This window comes from Kryptolebias marmoratus, linkage group LG2 (assembly GCF_001649575.2).
Source record: "Kryptolebias marmoratus isolate JLee-2015 linkage group LG2, ASM164957v2, whole genome shotgun sequence".
Classification (NCBI taxonomy): Eukaryota; Metazoa; Chordata; class Actinopteri; order Cyprinodontiformes; family Rivulidae; genus Kryptolebias; species Kryptolebias marmoratus.
In genome coordinates, this window is record NC_051431.1 from 7,489,890 (window position 1) to 7,508,789 (window position 18,900).

At 44.0% G+C, this 18,900-nt stretch overlaps 3 protein-coding genes across 4 annotated transcripts; all 3 read right to left on the reverse strand.

The window, feature by feature from the left end:
• Nucleotides 1-2,098: 2,098 nt before the first annotated feature.
• On the reverse strand, nt 2,099-7,187 carry dynll2a (dynein, light chain, LC8-type 2a). Its single transcript, XM_017435296.3, has 3 exons — nt 6,988-7,187; nt 6,418-6,561; nt 2,099-3,890 (listed from the first exon to the last, which is right to left on the reverse strand). Exons 2-3 carry the CDS (start codon nt 6,547-6,549, stop codon nt 3,753-3,755), a joined length of 270 nt encoding a protein of 89 aa, XP_017290785.1. The 5' UTR covers nt 6,550-6,561; nt 6,988-7,187; the 3' UTR covers nt 2,099-3,752.
• Nucleotides 7,188-8,549: 1,362 nt separating this feature from the next.
• Nucleotides 8,550-11,459, reverse strand: srsf1a (serine and arginine rich splicing factor 1a). The gene is made up of 4 exons (XM_017435295.3): nt 11,052-11,459; nt 10,359-10,540; nt 9,480-9,652; nt 8,550-9,291 (listed from the first exon to the last, which is right to left on the reverse strand). The coding sequence occupies exons 1-4, from the start codon at nt 11,237-11,239 to the stop codon at nt 9,094-9,096; spliced, it is 741 nt and encodes a 246-aa protein (XP_017290784.1). The 5' UTR covers nt 11,240-11,459; the 3' UTR covers nt 8,550-9,093.
• A 931-nt stretch (nt 11,460-12,390) lies between these two features.
• aldoca (aldolase C, fructose-bisphosphate, a) lies at nt 12,391-17,573 on the reverse strand. Of its 2 annotated transcripts, XM_017435270.3 has the most exons (9): nt 17,267-17,573; nt 16,354-16,480; nt 15,559-15,770; nt 15,408-15,462; nt 14,214-14,374; nt 14,046-14,129; nt 13,796-13,970; nt 13,506-13,705; nt 12,391-13,433 (listed from the first exon to the last, which is right to left on the reverse strand). In XM_017435270.3, the coding sequence occupies exons 2-9, from the start codon at nt 16,463-16,465 to the stop codon at nt 13,341-13,343; spliced, it is 1,092 nt and encodes a 363-aa protein (XP_017290759.1). In that variant the 5' UTR covers nt 16,466-16,480; nt 17,267-17,573; the 3' UTR covers nt 12,391-13,340. The 2 variants fall into 2 exon arrangements, with proteins under 2 accessions (XP_017290759.1, XP_017290758.1); XM_017435269.3 differs by lacking the exon at nt 17,267-17,573 and having other exon boundaries at nt 16,354-17,252.
• Between the last annotated feature and the right edge of the window lie 1,327 nt (nt 17,574-18,900).

Genomic DNA, 18,900 nt, shown 5'->3' on the forward strand with positions numbered 1-18,900 from the left:
ATGGGAAAATAAATATATAAATTTAAAAAAAATATATAAGCAGCAGCGGTGAAGGCAGACAGGCTTCTGTTTCAAACCGCTGAAGAGAAGCAAAGTCCCCCGGTGTCTCATTTCATCCCCGCTGACCCGAGCCGTCCGTCTGTCGTTAGGAATCATTCATTAATCACCCGTCCTGTAACTCATCGCCCCTCTCAGCTCGGGAACTCACAGTTCACAAAGAACTCCGGCAGCCCTGAAGGTGAAGTCCCAACAAGGTGCAGCAGAGCACGTGTTTTAAGATGGACGCTCCATCGTCTGAAGGCGATAAGTTCATCCCACCGGCGAGCGGCGAGCAAACGTCCGGGTTTCTGAGCCATATGGGCGAACAGCAGAACCCCGCGGGGCCTGATGACTTCTCTGACGAACATCTGATGAACTTGTTGCTTTGGACGTCGGACAATAAACAACTAAACGACGAGCTCCTTCTGTTCAACACACATAACTCTCTGATCTCACACCAATTCGCTTTATTTTCTATCATCTACGACGCATTGGTTAGGGTTACCAGGTTTCAGTAAATTCAACCCTGAAATCCGCAGAAAGCATCTAATAATATTAGGATATTTGTTCAGTTTTATTTTTGTTATCCTTCCACTTGAATCGCCAAAACCTAAACTGAAACTGGAGCTGCAGCAGTGAATTATTCATGTCGTCATCAGTTTCACTGGTTTCTCTGCTAACTTATTATATCAACAAGAAGAGGAGCCTTTGTCCACTTTCTGAGATCAGTCTCTTCTTCGAAGTTTGCCTAATAACTCATTCAAAACACAAATTCTAAGAGATTTATGTTTTGAGTTACAATCCTACAGAATTAAGACTCTGAAGAGTATCCCAGCAGAAAAGGTCGAATTCTCCATCTTTTAAAGACTGAAAGTCCTAAAGAACTTTAAAGTAAGAGTGAATAGTTCTCTAAAAATAAAAGAAATCACAGAAACGCACCATAAATCCACTTCTCAAAAAGGTGTTTATTAGTTTCTGAGAATAATTTAACTGGAACCATTTACATAAATCCCTTGATTTAGGTCATTCTTTTGAATAAAGTGTAATTTACCTAAAATTGTTTGAAGCCAGTGAGGCTCAGTGAGGTTCGGTGTCATTATAGCTGCTAACATTGGCTAATGTTAGCAAAAATATGATAAATAATTTGTATAATAAAACCTTCCCCATATGAAGCTGGGGCCACATTTAAATTTATTAAATGAATATAATGAAATTAGGAGAATGATACCTTCACTAGCTTCCTAATAAAAAAAGCAGGAACACGTTTTTTGGGGTAAATTTAAAGCTAGCATTGGCAGCTAGTTAGCTTAGCTTTTAGAAAAAATGCCAAGAGATAAACTAATTAATGGTAGATTTACACCAGTCAGAAGGTTTATATTTCTTTAAAAGCTATAACAGCAACGGTAATTAAACGGTCACACAATAAAAATTTTAAAAAATTGTCACATTATTACAATGAAGCTAGCTAGCTCCATTTGTTAGCCAGCTAGCTCCATTTGTGAGCCAGCTAGCGTCATTTGTTATCTAGCTAGCTCCACTAGTTAGCCAGCTAGCTTCATTTGGCTGTAATAAATATTGAAAGGTAAAAAAAAAAAAGTTGAAAAAAAAAACTGTAATGAAGCTATTTTAAAATTTATATTTTCTTCCAAATTTGATTAAAGTAGTAAAGTATTTCCCAGTTGGAAGCTAGCATTAGCAGCTAGTTGACTTGAAACCAATGAAGAGTTTTAGAAAAACCATCCGTGTAATAAATTAACTTCTTGTTCTTTTATTATTCATAAAACTTAAGAGTTTTACATTTTACTAAAACCTGTAGAAACTGCAACATAACACTAGTTTAAAATTAATAATATTTTTAAATTCCTGCACTGAAGCTAGCTTCATTTGATGGGAATAAAACTGAAATAAAGCTTAAAACATTTAATGTTTTCTTCTAACCTTGGATAAAAATGCAAATTATGACCTAAGAAAAGTCACATTTTCCATATTCACCCAGTGGTTTTACAGCAAAACAAACGAACCAAAAAAGGGTCGAGAAGAAATAAAAAAGGCCACAGTATAAGTCAACAATGAATTTTTATTTTATCGAGTTTTAACAATTTTGGTTCTGTAGCAACCTACTGGATAACTCTGATGAAGTGCAATTGTACTCAAGCCAGTTATAGTTGAGAGCAACGACAGGCACACGTTTTGTGCAAATTGAACGGCTCCTACAGCACACGAACATCGCAGAAATACATGCCAGAAGAAAACCAAAGTCAGTTTACATTGACCAGAAGAAGGAAGACGTTCCTCGAATTAATAAAAAACAAAACAAAAAAACAACATCGGTCCAAGCTAACACTTGAAAACATTTCACCCACAGCGGACGTTTGGGGAACAACCCAGCAAACATTCGGTTTTTTAAAAATTATTATTATTATTATTATTATTATTATTATTATTATTATACACAGCGAGAAGCGCGTCCTCCTCAAACGGGAACGTTTAATCAGAACCCAAACATTGTGCCTTTTTCAAACCGACCTCGCTGATTTTTACTAAATAAATCAAAACCCATGATTTGACTACAGAACCTGCTCGAGGTTTTCTTTTAAAGAAAAGGCTTCGCCGGCCTCTAAATAAAGAACTAAAAGCTCGGGATGCTCAAAATATCACAAGCCACATGAGACGACACGACCGTCCAAAACACGCGGGTGGTGCGAGCCGAGAGGGACTCCGCGGCAGATGAGGATCTAAAAAATATAAAATAAGATAAAATAAAAACACACCTGCCTAATGCTGCGTTATAGCGATTAACCGGGACAAGACGCACGTCAATCACGTCCACTATCTACACACGTGGGAAACGTTGATTAAAAATCGCCTCCGGGAGTAATTTTGGCCGTTAAACGGAACGCGGTTACCGTCCTCCGAACGTGCAGCGACAAAACACCAGAACGTCCGAATTTTGGTTGAGTCTGTAGCGTTGGAGCGCGGACGTTACAAGCTAAAGGTCTGCGTGTGTGTGCGCGCGCGCGCGTGTGTGTGTGTGTGTGTGTGCGGACCTTTCACAGTGAACATTTCGGGTTTGACAAACTTCACGTACCTGGAGACATTCGCGCTCTCTGGTGTCAAGTTTGTCAGATGTTGTGACGACATCTCTGAGCTCGGCTGCAAAAAGAAGGTTTTGCCCTCAGTTGGGGTTCGGGGTNGGGGGGTTGTTTGTCTTAAATCCAGAACGGAGGGGGAGAAAGAATAAAAATAAATTGTACTTTGTGCATTTCAGACAACGTAGTTTTTTTGTTTAAAATCACAACGAACTAAAACAGAACTCGTAATAAAAACATCTAAAAGTGAACTAGTTTAGGATCCGATGCTGAATAATGGTCTAATTTACCAACTGGTCACTCCACCTGTGAAGGAAAGCAGGTGGACCACTACATTCTACAGCTTTCCTTTTGGTTTTTACAATCGAGGGCCACACTGGAGATTTGTACAACCTAAGGGTTTTGACAGCTTCAACGAAAACGACTTCAGTTGCGTCCAAAGGGCAACTGTTAAAAGTAAACTTACTGTAACATACATATTATATAGTGTATAGTCCATGCAGCTGCGCACGGCGGAGTTTGCATCGTTATGGTATGTCGTTATTAGTGTATGGGAGACATCAGCCACCAGTGCATTTTTTTTCCCCGATTCTCGAGCTCCTCGACGCCCACCGGAGAAGCTCATCAGCCGGACTTGAAGAGCAAGATGGCCACCTGGCCCAGGTAAAAGTAAATGAAGTGCTTCGTCTCGTGGGTGACGTAGCTGCCGAAGTTCCTGCCCACGATGCAGTGCCAGGTGGGGTTGTACTTCTTGTCAAACTCCTGGAAGATGGAGGCAAAGGAAGGGGGGGGGGGGTTAATCAACGCACATGGCTGGACAATACACAAATAAAATAAACAAATAAACACACGTTAACCCCAGAATCCGCAGCACATTTTAGGTCGTTTTAATTAATGATCCTTCCCGCTGTGTGTCGGCCGCGGCTGCAGGGGAGTTTTTTTTAGCAACGACTGCTACAGAAGCCTAATTATTGGAGAAATTAGCAGCTATTAGTGCCGATTTAACAGCTTGCAGATTACTTGTTTTCCACTAATTTAATAACAACGAGCCAACGCTGGCAGAGTGAGTCAGACTGAGCTCAGGCTGCGGTGCTAAACAAGTCAGATTATAATAAGAAAATAATCCTAATCTACCTTTGAATTGAAGTCTGACAGGCATGTCTTCAGGACTAATCCTTTGTTTTATAAGTTTTATAATTTCCATGTTTTTCCCTGCTAGAACTGTAGGATAAAGTGGGGATTCCCCCCCTTTTTTTTCCCCCCACACTGATATAATCAACACCAAATTTCAACAAACTGCGGCTCATTTTGAAGCTTCTGAGGCGCCAAGTTTGGGAATAAAACCTCAACATGAAATCATTCCCTGCCGCGGCTCGTTCTGCCGGCCCGGGTCGCGCAAATTCCCGATTTCTTTCCAGATTCAACGGGTTTTATTTCTGCGGAGGCGAAGCGGCGTGGCGCTCCCGGCGCCGTTCGGACAGCGCCACGGGGTTTTTTGTGAACCCATGAATGCAACGTGACGTCCTCCGGTCCTGTCCAGCCGACTCGGACTCGGAGGCCTGTTTTAGCGCTTTTTAAACCGTCGGCTGGAAATTAAATTGAAGTTAAAAAAGTCTGAGCCACCTGAGACTCTTAAATGGCACAACAGCAGCAGAAATAGATCCTTGAAACAGGTTACAAGACAGTTTTACTCAAAATAATCAGAGACTTTATTATAACTTGTTAGTGGTATTTACTTTGTTACTTTATTTAACTTTTTAATGCTGAAACGCCCGACAGTCTCTGAAGGAATGCACATCACCCGCCGCCTTTCAGACTAAAATAAAGAAGGAATTAAAGGTCGACGTTTTGTGCGATTTCATGTCGCGAGACCCAAGCTGGCCCTTGGAGCGTGCGTCGAAGATGACTCTCAGCTACAACCACACATAACTTTAGCTCAGTATCTGTGAAACGGACTGAGGAATAACCGTTTCTGTGTGGTTTAAGGTCATTTAGGTGTGCGGCCATCTTGAATTGGGTCAATCGGTTGTGAATGAACAGCTGAAAGTTACTCTGAGATTAGTTAAAAGCTTCAGTTTAAGCACTTTATTCTTTATCAGCTGCTTGTTTTTAACCTTTTGTTCATTAAAACAGTGTTTAAAGTCGCTCTTAAGCCACGCCCCCTACACTGGAACTTTAAAACCGTTTAAAATAAATGGATGTTTTACCCCTTTTGGTCAGGTTAGGGTTAGACCTTGATCTCTGTGGGTTTATCTGGTTGAATAAAAGGTGATGATTGAGTTATTTTGCTAATAGATGGAGAGTTGACTCCAGCAGGTAACGGTAACTCAGCTACTTTCACAGCAACTTTCAGCTCAGTAGCTTCAACGGGAGTACCTCCAACAGAACGTTAAACACCTGTCAGTAAAACGCGCAACAATCCTGAGTAGACGCGCCTAGAGTTGGAGCAGAGACAAGGTTCACTCGTGACCTTTGACCCCATGTGACCTTTAAATCAGTAGGGATCATCTCTGAGCCATGAGGTGCCCAGCTGTGCAGTTTGACAGTCCTACCGTTGCAAGGTTTCACAAAGGGGTCGCCTCTGACCTTGACCTCTGGCTCCATAACCTTGAAATCAGTTGGGATCACCCTCGACTCATGAAGTGCCCAGCTGTGCAGTTCCACCTTCCTACGTTACACAGTTGCAAAGGTAGGGCACAGACAAGGTTTTCGTAAAAAGCTTCATCTTTGACCCAGTGACCCTGAAATCAATAGGGATCACCCTTGACCTGTGGGGCGACTAGCTAAGCAGCTCGATATTCCTTCTATAGACGGCTGCAGATATGGAGCACGGACAAGGTTTTCACAAAGGGTTCACCTCTGACCTTAAACTTTGACCAAATGACCTTGAAATCAATAGGGATCACCCTTGACTCACGGAGGTGCCCAGCTGTGCAGTTTGAAATGTTTGTGCTGAAGAGTTATCAGTTTAGAGCTTGGACAAGACTTTGTCCACAGACGGACAGACGTCTTGACGCCCCATTTTAGGCCAATTGTGTTTTCTAAGGTCTGTTGGCTGAGGCGGCCATCTTGAATCCAAATGTCAGCTGGCTATGAGACAGAAAAACGACTTCATAAACCAATCCTCTGGTTTAAGAGACGAACACACACACGAAGAAAAAAAATATGATGTTGGAAATGTTTGTAAGCGAGATGCTGTAGTGAAAATCCATGGACTTGACGGAGTTAAAAACAATCATCGGTGAGCAAAAATGGACAAGAAGTCAGGTCAGGTCCATCCGCGTCTCACCTTCTTGATGTAGGCAGCGATGTCCTTCTCTATGTTGTACTTCTCCATGGCCTGGGTGGCACAGTCCACCGCGTCCTGCTGCATGTCCTCGGACATGTCTGCGTTCTTGATCACCGCCTTCCTGTCGGTCATGGTGGACTCTGTCTGTTGGAGGGGTGGAGGTGGAAAAAACAGGCTCGTTCACTCCGATCTGACACCGCACGTGGTGATGGGAGGACGGCTTCAAGGCCGGCAACATCCACCAACCCGTGCGAACCCCAAATAAAGCCACTCGGCGTCTTTTATTATGATTAGCTTCGATGCAAAACGCGGAACTTCGGCTGGTTTCTCTACAAATCCGCGACTTGAGCGTTGCACAAATTGAAACTTGATACAGGTGGAGTTAAATTACTTAGCAAAATAAATATCACTTTCCCATAAAGGCGTCAGGGTTGGCGATGGTGGGGGAGAAACTACTACATATGCGCGCTAACGACCAAAAACATGCTAACACAGTAAAAGCATCCATCTCCGGACGAACTCGAACCCCCGAAATCTAGCAAACGTAGAAGTGAACCTTCAAAAACTCACCTTTTTTTCCTCACACCGCACGAAAACAGCGTTCAGGTTAGAAGCAGCAAACAGAAATAAACAATATATATAAATATATGTGTATTTCACCGAGGAGGAAGCTTTAGGTGATGCTGCGGCTAATTGGTTTTTAAAGATTTACACAATAAGCAACGAAGGTAGGTTGGTTCTGTGCTGAGCTCCGGCTGAAAGCCCCGCCCCCTCTGCCGCATGCCGAGCCCCGCGATTGGCTGAAACCGCTGCCTCCACGCGCGCTTGCGAGCGTTTTCCTCCAGCTCCTCTGTGCCGGCATCTTATTTCATCCCACAATGCATCATTCCACACTTTTAACGGACACCAACGGCAGCGCACGAGCCGACTCGTTATAACCGCTTTATGTAACGAGAAACGTCGACTAGTATCGCGTTAAACGGGCTCATTTTTCAGCTTTTACACTAGCTTTTTAACTGCTAACACCGTGTTACGTTTAAGCTCGTTATTAGCTTTAAAAAACATTTTAAGTTGTTCGTAAAGCCATTTAAAAAAAAAAAAAAATGACGCACACCAGTCCAGTCATTAATTTCGTTAGAGACAAAAACAGGCTGAAGAAGTCGACCTTGTTTAAATCGTTTATTGAAAATGCTAAAAGAAAAGAGAAAGATTAGGCAAAACAAATTAAAACAATCTACTCCCAAACTGAACCCCCTCCCCAAATTGTTAAAAATTCCCTCATACCAGGCATCTACGACTCCATCCTGTGATCCAACTTCCCGGTCCTGTTTCGTTCTCTTGTACATTAAAGCCATAATTGTGAAAAGCTTTAAAAAATAAAACAGAAGTGCTTCCTTCAAACACACGGTACATTTTCTTACATTTAGGTAGATCTCCAATGAAGGGGATAAAACAACAAAAAGAAAGAAAAGTTGCTCTGGGACTCCCATTATTTAGTTCTGACAAATCTCATTTGAATCCTCGGAAACTGCTCCCGTTCCAAGCATCCATCCTTGCCTATCCCTTCCCTAATCGATCCACTCATCCAGCTCCAAGGATTGGGATCCACTGAGCCACTCCTCCAATCAAAACCTTGAAATACCAGGGAAAAAAAAAAAAAAAACAATCAGAGGGAGACCGTTAGCATAAAATGTCAAGATTTTTTGGGCCTAATTGTATTTCCTTTCCCCCCCACTCATGTGTACACTTCATTATGTACAGAATAATTAAAAAAAAGAAAAGCTACCGAGCAGAAAACCTGGCTCCCTGACGCTAACATACGTTAAACTACTGAGGAAGTGGGACTCTTCTTGTAAAAGAAAACAAAAAAAAATGAATTCGTTTACATTGGATAAAGGTGTTACACTTACATCACAACACTTGTTTTTAGGTCTGCTTATTCTGTCAGAAGGTAGAGTAGCAAGTTACAGACTGTCTAAGAAAGTACAGCTCGTTGTTAAATAACATGCACGACACAGCAAACCTAACAAAAAAATGTTCAGTTTATGGAATATGAAGCATACCATTGCCTCGACCTCATTCCTCCTAGATGTCCTATCCTGACCATACAAATGAAATGTGCTCCACAATGGTTTTATTCCAAATCACTTTAATCCTTCTCCTCAGATGTCTAAAGGAAGACACAAGGGTAAAATACAGTTAAGTATCGGGCTCCCGCTCAAAAAAACGGCCCCACTCCCCCCCTCCCGACATATCCAAAGAGAGGCTACTAAAATAAAAATAATAAAACAAACAAAAAACAAAACAGAATTCAGTTTTTCAGTACTTGCAAAAACGTTGAGTGCAGCTCAACGTTTTTGAAGTTCACCACAACACGGTTTTGTAATGTTGCAAAAAAATCTGTCACGACAAGGGGGAGGGGGGGGGGAGAAGAGGGGACAACGAGAGGACGAAGCAGCTGGAAGGAGAAGGGGAGAGAGAGAGAGATGGGGGAGAAAAGGGGGGGTACATCTACATACCAAGATCATCCACAAGGACACCGGGACAAGAAATGCAAAAAATTAAAAAACAGCTGACACCCCCGAGGGAGGGGGGGGGGGGGAGAGAACTCATAAGAGGTAAAAACAGGAGGGGATACATCAAAAGGGCAGGAAAAAAAACCCATCGGTGGCAAGTTTAAGAGCGGGATCGAGAACGGCTGTGACGAGGCGAGTAGCGGGGCGATCCTCGGCCACGGCCACGGGAATTGCTTCGGCTGCGACTGGCGCTGCGACTCCGGCTCCGGCTCCTGCTGCCGCGGCTGCGGGAGCGTGATCTTCCGTAACTTGGGCTGCGCGGACCGTCTAATTTCACACGAATGTAAGCAGTCTCTCCCTGGCGGACACAAGAGAACTTGACATTGAAAAGACGACACTCCTGCACTCTGGCTGAAAATACAGGTGAAAACAAAAAACAAAACAAAACGACGACGACTCAGGTGCTGCTCATCTCTCCTAAATACTCACCCAGACACCGCAAAGAATCACAATCCATGACACGCGCGATCAAATCAGTACACATACCTCGTGCGAGCGGAATTTGGTGTTGTCCAGTTTTCGAACGGCATAGGTCATGTCCTCTTTGCGAACAAACTCTACGACTCCGGTTCCATCTCTGTAGACGTCGGCGTAGCACACGTCGCCGGCCTCGCGCATGTGGTCCTTCAGGTCCTGCCAGCTGCCGCTCTGAGGGAGACCTGAACAAAAACAAAAAGAAAATGTTTTTAGCGGCTTTAATGAGCCAAGGCGAACCTATAACCGGGAGAAGGACAGATTAATCCGTCTTTAATAATCAGCCACATCAGGAAGAGTCTTACGGTAGCCCACAGTTTAGTTTCTTTAAGGGAGAATGCTCCTATATGTGTTATTTTTAGATGTCTGGGTTGCTAAATATACTTTTATTTGAGTCAAACAGCAACTGCTATATTCTATTACAACTGAAAAATAAACATGACCAAAGAAAAAATTAAAAATCTGCTACCAGGAGCTCATTTGTCTCTCTAAACACCAAATAAAACATTTGTGGAGCAGGTCTGGAAGTTTCCAAGCCACTTTTAAAGGCACCAATGATGAGAAAACTTCATATTTTAGTGTAATATCTGGAGAAACGAGCCCCTTGTTTTGTTTACACGTCTCTCGCCTGTTTTATGCTGACTTAAAAGTGAATTTAAGTCCAGCTTTAAAGTTTATTTCCACCCATTATAACTTTAGTAATGTGTGGGACTGATTTAAGCCATTAAAAACAACTTACATCAGATTAATTTAATCCAACTCAGCTAATTCACCCATTTAAATGGAATTATAACCATAATATTTAACCTCCTCTGGTGTCTGAAGCTTCAGCCAAATAAGACACGGACAAACAGGACCACGGGGCCAAGTTAGCTCGGACCGGGGGCTCACCTGAAACAACGACCCGGTACTCGGAGCGCCTGGACGGGGGGCCGTATCTGCCCCGGGGCGCCCCGCTGACCCCTCCGTAGCCGCCGCCTCTGGAGCCTCTGCCGCTCCGGGGGAACTCCACACGCAGCCGGTAGCCGTCGTAGTCGTAGCCGTCGCGTCCGTAGACCGCGTCGTCGGCGTCCCTGTTGAGTAAAATTAAAGATAGCATTAAGGATAGTAAATTTAAAACGACACGTTAGGTTTGATCGCTCGCACGAGGGGGAAGAAGGAGAAGCGGGCGGCCGCCATGTTGCTGCACCTCAACGGCTGCTAATCCGCCTCGCGGACGGTTTTAACATTTATATTTTCCTTATTTTGAGCCCAGTTTGCTTTAAAAAAAACATAAAACAATATCCGTCCCGTAAGAATCACACTTGGCGCTCAAATGAACAACACGTGAGAGTAGCAGAAGGGGGGGAGGAAAACGTGCATTAATGCGGCTCTAATTCAAAGAGATAAGACAAGCACGAGCGGTTTCATTTTTACAACGGCAGTAAAAGTTTATCTGCGCGCGTGGACAGAGAGAGAGAGAAAGAGAGAGACAGGACACAGAACCACACCACGTTTCGTTACCAGAACAATGCACGTCCGGGAAATAGTCTGAGCCCGTGCTCCGGCCTACGCCAAGGCTCCGGCGGCGGCCAGGCTCCTCACCTCGGGTCTTCGAACTCGATGAAGGCGAAAGGCGGGCCCCCTCTCCGATTCTTCAGGTCGATGTCTCGGATCGTCCCGTACTTGTAGAACACGTCCTCGACGTCTTTGGTGCGGATGTCGGGGGGGAGGTTTCCGACGTAAATTCGGCAGTCGTTATTCCCGGCGGGGCCTCGCACAACACCCGACATCGCTGCTAAAACTTTCCCCTCCGTTACAGCTCTGCTGTTGGTAAGCTTCGGAGTAACTTATCCCTCTGAAGACGAACGGAATTCGATTCTGGAAGACTGCAAAGCAGGGAAAAGAAAGAAACCTCTTTTTTTAACAGGAAAACTGTTTCAAACACCCCCCGACAATGCGCAGGATATGAACCGAGCAGACAACGCTCGATGTGGCGCTCAGTAATCCGCGCTCCTTTACCGAGGCTGCGCTACGGCCAGCATGACCCGACACATCCGCCAGACAAAATAGTCCGCCCAAAAATCACAGGTGCCAATATTAAAAGACTTTTAACCTTTTTCTAAATTATAAACAATTTTTTTTTAATGAAACTACTTGCTTGTATAACCTAGTGGCAGTTTAATAACGCAAACAAAACTCAAAGTATCACTGAAGGTGATCCAAAACAGCTGATTTAGGTTAAAAAGAGGCGCAAAATCTGAATAAGTTTACAAATTTAACACATATAAGCAGTATATTTTACCTTAATGCTTTTAGAACTGGCAGGGATGTAAATTAATGCATTTGGTAGGCTATGTTTTCAAAGTTTGACCATAAGGATGTTTTAGTTTTGCCACAAAATTGAAGCAATAAGTACAAATGCGTTTAAAAAATGATCTAAATGAGACCTAAAGCAACCAAAAGTAAGAGACTCACCTCCAGAAAGCCCTCAGTGCGACAAATAATGGCTAAGAAATGCTATATAACCATTTTTTGAAATGTGAAAATATGCAAAGTGTGTAATCAAATGTAACCTGATTTAGAAGACGTTTCAGGAGACGCAAAATGACCATAAATCACATTTTTTTTAGATTTTTATTTTTATTTTCAGTCCTTTCTCTGGTTCTTGACCAGATGAGTTGGAGCACTAACATGTTCACTGTTGTGTTTTAATTGTTTTATTTTACTTTTTTCTTTGTGTGCAACTATAAATCATTCTGTTCATTTCTGTTTTCTCAAACTCTGATGAAAAGAAAGTGAAATAACATTTAATTTACTGGAGCCATATGCTTTATTGATGTTGTATATATATTTTATTATTAGATCAAAACCTAAACAGATAAATTACCTTTTTGTCTATAAAGGTAAAGTCCTCTTAAAGAAGGAGAAAAATCATAAAAAGTAAAATTCTGTGGATAAACATTTAATGATTAAGCGAGAAAACATTTCCATTACGACGAATCTCAACAAAATCTTGAAGCTCATTTTGATTAAAAGTTATACAGCAGTAATAAACTGGAAGGAAAAACATCAACATTAATGCAACATATATGGTTCTGTGTTGAAATGAAGCCAATTTTAGAAAAGAATAAGAAGAATTAGTTCCAAATATCATTTATTTACGTGAGATAATCAGTTTTTTTTAAAACGACTAAATGTTTCCTGATTTCCTTATATTTTACTTTATTTATTTGCCTGTTTCACAACAAAAAAACAACAACAGCAGACTGATTTATGCTCACAAAACGGAGAAAGAGGCAAAAATGAAATAAAATCATTTCTAACGACAGAGACGATCTCTTCAGCTGTCATACTGCATCCCATCAACACACCAGACGTCGACTAGTTACAGTTTTATTGCATTAAATTAAATTTAAACAATATTTTATCACACTGACAATAAGAACAACACATGTTCTGTTGAGCTGAGGGTTTTTTTTTACACCCAGGGAGGCAGAGATAAATAAAAACGCTGCTTCAGCCTCTTAATTAATAATAATCTGTGGATTTGTTTCCTCACACAAGCTTGTTTGGGTTTATTTTTCCACAATAGGTGATTAAAAAAAAAAAACAGCATCATTTACGACTAATTTAACAAACTACGAGGCCAAACCTGTTAATGGATTCGCAGCGTTTGGCGTGACGTTTTAAAGCTTCAGTCAGGTGAGTTTTAACCGATGAATGTGAAGCAAACATGATTTATTCTCTGTGATGGAAACATCCGAGGCGGGCCGCCGGGCCGCCGTCGGGTCGTCGGGTCGTCTTCGGCGATAAAAGCTGCTGTCGGTCGTTTACGAATACCCCGGAGTGACTTAAGTATCGCAACTCAACGCTAGCTGACAGGTGAAGCTTTCAGTAGGCGTGGCAGGAGCCGTAGACGCGCTGGGCGGCCTCGCCGTGGTTCTCCCCGCCGGCGTATTTCCCCTGGCAGGCCAGACTGTTCACCTGTGGGAGGAGCAGCAGGTTAGGCCGTTTTGTCCTACGGGCACGAAAAGGGAGCGTTTCAATGAAAAGCACCTCGGCTCTCTTGATGAACTGCTCCGTGGCGGTTTTCTCGTTCTCCTTGTGGCCCCTCCAGGCTCGGAGGGCGGACGCCTGCAGGGCCCGGCCAAAGGAGAAGGTCAGGACCCAGGGTTTGGGCAGGGGGCAGTTGTTGATGGCGTTGAGGTGGACGGACGCCTCCTCTTCGCTCTGACCTCCGGAGAGGAACGCGATCCCTGCAGTGGTAAAAGGGGGAGGAAGTCAGGCGGCTCTGTTTCTGCACATTTAATCCGCCTCAGATCGAGAGGACGTCCAGTCTGACTGACCTGGGACGGCCGGGGGGACGGTGCGGCGGATGGCCGTGACCGTAGCCATGGCGACCTCCTCCGGGCTGTACTTGGTGGAGCAGCTGTGTCCCGGAGTGACCATGTTGGGTTTGAGCAGGGAGCCCTCCAGGTACACGTGGTGGTCGGACATGGCCTTGTACACGGCAGCCAGGACCTGCGGCACGGACGCCTAGTTAGGTGTCCAGCTTCTGGAAAACAAACAACAAAAAAAAAAGGAGGAGAAACTCACCTTCTCAGTGACGTACTGGCAGCGTTTCAGATCGTGATCGCCGTCGGGCAGGACCTCCGGCTCGATGATCGGCACGATGCCGTGCTGACCCAGAAAGAAGTGATTATGAGTCAGAGAGCACGCGTCACAGGACGACTGCATTCAGCCTGTTACTCCACGACCTCTAACCTGCTGGCAGATGCTCGAGTAGCGGGCAAGAACGTTGGCGTTTTCTGCGATTGCCAGCTTCGACGGGTTGGAGTCGCTGATCTTGAGCACGCAGCGCCACTTCGCGAACACGGCGCCGTCCTTCTTGTACTGCGCGCAGCGCTCCGACAGGCCGTCCAGCCCTGAGGACAAGCAAGAAAACCAGAAGACATTCGGGCTGTGAAGCAGGATTCTGTGGGAGGGGAAAAAGAGGCAATGAACAGTTAGTATCTTACCTGTTGTAGATACCTCTTTGAATGACCTCAGTTTGGAGAAACTCATGGAGCCCTGATAGGCGAACAGCTCGTCCGACCACTCCGGTTTTTGTTTTCATTTCCGAGCCTAAAAAAGTGCTTTAGACGTTTCCACTCAGACACATTTTTTTGACGGACCGGACAGCGCGGCAGCTTTACGGTTTCTGCAGGGTCGTAAAAAGCCCTACATGTAATTGTCTCAATTTCAGACCTTAAAAAGCCTTTATTATGTCCAGATTTTGCCTTTTGGGGTCCTAACATCCATTCAGTTTAGTCTTGGACTTGTCCATTCAGCCTTCATTCGCTCTGTGTTGCGCTTCTGTCGGAGGACTTCAGATGTTCTGAAATCGAGCAGCAGCAGCCCAGTTGGACCGAATTTGAATCAGAGGTGATAATTAAAGGAAGCGAGGAATAAAATCAGCCAATGAAAAGACTCTTTCTTCAAAGAGCGGGACATGAGAACCGGTCAGGATTAAACTTTGTTCCTCCAAACTGAGGGCGTTCAAAGAGATATCTGTAAGTAGGACGTTATCTGTTTGTTGTTATGGAAAATAAGAACAAACTTCTGATATGTCCTCGTCAGCAGGGAACAGATGAGACGTGTAGAGCGCGTCTCCTCGCAGTTTGATGTCGGCCTTCCAGCCTAAAACAAGGCCGGGGGACATCCCACTTCTGACGCCATTTGTTGCGGCAGAAAAGTTACGGGAGACAGGAGAGCCTTTTATCAGCTTACGACAACAGAAATGTCCCAGGGATGAGACCAATCCAAGCGGCAGAATCAAACGTTGTAAGACAATGTTGTTTCGAGGACATATCAGCTGACCTGTCTCTGAATTTCTAACCTTTCCAAAATCGAACTCCACTTTAAAAGATCTGAACTATCATTGTAAAAAAAAAATGTGCTGTGGTGAGTTCGTCTGACCCTGTGTGGTGGTTTCTCCAGATGTTCCTGCCAGGGGAACGACGCCCTTATCAACCTGAGGAACAACAACAAGTGGGAGGGTGGAAATGACAACCGTGATTGCAAAAAGTCGGAACAATATAATCGTATGATGTCAGCGAGTTTGGCGGACCTTGACGCCGATCAGGATGCCCCTCTCCCGGATCATTTTGACGAAGGGGACGCCCTTGTCGGAGTGCTGGTACAGCGTCTCGTGGAAGAAGATGACGCCTCCGATGCAGCCGTTGATGCGGTCGTCTGCGCTGAAGAGGATCTGACGATACTGCCTGCGGTTTTCCTCCGTGTTCTCCACTCCGACCTGGGCCAGCCTCTTCGCCATGCTGCCTGCGCGTAACGACACTGACGGTTAAAGGCCCGGCTCCTCAGAGGAGCACACGTCGTTAGCCTCCTCACGCCACATTTCGAGCTCGGAGTATGTGTTGTGGACGACTTTCGGCTACTGCCACACCAAACCCGAGCTGAACATCACTAAAACCGGGCGAGTCGTAGCCATTCTCGTGTTGGCTAAGGCCAGTGCCTCTCGAAGCGAGTTGTAGACGTGCGCCCAGCGGTTACCTATTAGGAGCTTCAGTAAAATCCATCCAGCCTTTTGAGATATTTTGCTAACAGTCAAACAGGCTTGACTCAGACAGTTGGTGTCTTCTGAGCGACAACCACATATCCGTAAAGTTAACCAAATTATAGCCATTTTTTTAGTGGCAAAACCTAAGATAAAGCTCTTGTGAAATCTAAAAGAAGGTCAGTTGGGTGTGGCAGCCATTTTGAATCAGGCTGAGACTAAATAAAAACCAATCAGTTGTAGATTAGAGGCGTGTTACTGCCTGATAAAAACAGACGTTGGACTAGTTGTTTTTTTGTTTTTTTTGTTTTTCACGCATAAAGAAGCAGAAGAAGCGGCGCCACAGACCCACAGATTCGTCCGCAGCCAGGATGCCCTTCCCTGGAGAAACGATGCGTAAGGCGGTCTCATGGAGCTCCCTCTTCTGGGCCTCGGAGAGCGGCGGGAACTGGTGCGTCATCCTGGGGCCGAGTGTCTAGAAGAAATTTATTGAAACAACAGAAAGGCCTCCTCCACAGTCAGTCAGATCATCTCTCATCTGGTTTAAAGTGAAGCTGCTCACCTTTTAACTTTCACGTTTTTATTCATTCTTTTTCTTTTAAGCCAAGTTCTGATAATTTTCAGTTCAACCTTAAACCCTGCAGGGACAAATTTAGTTGTTTTATTAATAATAACTTCAGATTTTAATCCATTGTTATTCTTTAGGTCTGCTGCTAAAGTCAAACATGCATAATTATGTTTCTGTTGAGCTTGTTTTGATAACTGCTTTAACAATAAATGCTATTATTACCGTGTTACATTATATCTCTTTTGTCTCAGTCACTATATTTACTTTCATTTCTTTATCTTGTTGCTGCTGCAGCTCTGGAGTTGCCGTCTTATCGTACTAGTTTAGCCAATTTAGAAAAGTTGCGAGTCTCTGCAGCAGTCGGGTTGTCAAATGTTTGGTGTTTAAACTCCCTGCTGCTGCTCCAAAATAAATCGGTATTCACATTTTTACAGTCAAACCGCATCAACGTGGAAATTTTCTTGAAAGAGATGCAAAACATATATAACAGAGGCAATAAAGCAATGAATATAAATGCATTTTTATCACATTTTCTGTGGTAGAAGTTCACCTTTCTGCCAGAAAGAAAAAAGAAATAAGTTTGAAGATGATTATTTTCTAAATTAGATGATGCATTGTTGTTTAAATGCATCAGATAAGAGTTAGACAGCAGAGATTTGGATGAATTTGTGGGTGAGAAGCAGAACATCTTACCTGTGAGCGTGCTCCTCAGAAGTGACGAGCTGCTCTCCTGTCAGCTTTTTGTTTGGATCCCTCTTCGTCGCTCCTCGTCATCCTGCGCCCCTGGGAGGGACTTCGACGCCCACCTTTGTCCCAAATAAGCTGGGAAAGCTTGACGAACCACCGTCCCATTTAAACCCGTCCACCTTTTATATCTTGTCAGAACTCAAACCCAACTACTTCAGCGCTTCTTAAGTCAGCCAGCTGCTCTTTTTTGAGATCTTCTTCTTTAGCTGAATTCTTGGATCATCTCCGGCTTTAACAACGTCAAATCCTTCTTTGAGGCCAAACCTAAACCATATACTCTTTTACAAATCTCTGCTCCCCATTGTGACCTAATTTAAGCATTAAACGGCTCCCAGAGGGGAGTTATTTTTATCCTAATTAGATAAAATTTGCCCAAAGGGAAGTTTCAAGCCTCCTGATAATTTAACCTTTTATTCCACAGAGGAGGAAGGGCCTTTTTTTTTTGTCTCACATGCACTTTTCCTGTGATCTTTAAACTGTAAAGAAAAATGATTCAGAAATAGAAATCATTTCCATGCACTGTAAACGGAAACGGGAAGGAGGTCAGACTTTTGGGAACTATTTTTAACAAACAGCAAATAGAACGAACACAAAAGGACTTTTAAATGTATTATTATAAGCATACATATCATTATTATGTTAGCGAAATATCTCATGAACCACAGCTCAAGATGGTTGCCACAATCAACCGACCTTAAGGGAGCACACAAGAAATGGCGATAATTCAGCCAATTTTACAGATATTGTATTTAAATTTGGTGTGGTAGTAGCTGAGAGTCGTCCACAACACGTACTCTAAGGGCTGCTGATTTTATTTAAAGGTCTTTTAGATTTTATTAAAAGTAATCACTGGATAAACGTCTGAAACCGATCAGCTTTTGGATTCGACCCAAATAAAGATGGCTGCCACAGGCGTCACAAAAATGGCCGCAACTCAGTCGGCTTTACAGATATTGTGCTTAAATTTGGTGAGGTAGTAGCCGAGAATCGTTCACAAAACGTACTCCAAGGCCTGCTGATTTTATTAAAGGGTCTTTTTTTATATTTTATTAAAACTAATCACTGGATAATCGTCTAAAACCGATCAGCCCAAATAAAGATGGCTGCCACAGGCGTCACAAAAATGGCCGCAACTCGGTCGGCTTTACAGATATTGAGCCACAGTTTGGCGTGCTTATTTTCAAAGTGGCTGCAACTTTTTAATTTCTCAGCAGAAAGGTGGTCTTGGTTTAAAAGGTGGCTCTAATTTGCGACGGGCTGAGCGGAGGAAGCGGTTTCCGCTCGCGGTCCCGTTTTCCGGGCCTCGACGGGAGCCTGTGAGGGACTCCCGCCGTCAGCATTGTGGGTCAGTGGGCCTCCGGGTCCACATGTGGGTCACTGGACTGCCTGGCCGACCGCGGAGCCACAACACAGACACGGTGGCCCTGCTTGGGACAGGGGCCTGAGAGGGATCCGGCAGACTCGGGCTTTAAATAGACCCGCGTCTCCGTTCTTCTCGCCTGCGTCCGCCGGGACCTGAGACTCGGTCCCCGGCAGCCAATTAAAGCTGTTTAATGATGAGACTTTATCTGGATCCTCAT

Coding starts and splice junctions, on each gene's coding strand:
- dynll2a (XM_017435296.3), bottom strand. CDS start 6,549: ATGACCGACAGGAAGGCGGTGATCAAGAACGCAGACATGTCCGAGGAC. Junction 3,891..6,417: donor TCGCTGCCTACATCAAGAAG/GTGAGACGCGGA, acceptor TCCATCTTCCAG/GAGTTTGACAAGAAGTACAA.
- srsf1a (XM_017435295.3), bottom strand. CDS start 11,239: ATGTCGGGTGTTGTGCGAGGCCCCGCCGGGAATAACGACTGCCGAATT. Junction 10,541..11,051: donor ATCGAGTTCGAAGACCCGAG/GTGAGGAGCCTG, acceptor TTTACTCAACAG/GGACGCCGACGACGCGGTCT. Junction 9,653..10,358: donor GTACCGGGTCGTTGTTTCAG/GTGAGCCCCCGG, acceptor GTTTTTGTTCAG/GTCTCCCTCAGAGCGGCAGC.
- aldoca (XM_017435270.3), bottom strand. CDS start 16,465: ATGACGCACCAGTTCCCGCCGCTCTCCGAGGCCCAGAAGAGGGAGCTC. Junction 15,771..16,353: donor GGCTGCGGACGAATCTGTGG/GTCTGTGGCGCC, acceptor CGTTACGCGCAG/GCAGCATGGCGAAGAGGCTG. Junction 13,706..13,795: donor CGTCCCCCCGGCCGTCCCAG/GTCAGTCAGACT, acceptor TTACCACTGCAG/GGATCGCGTTCCTCTCCGGA.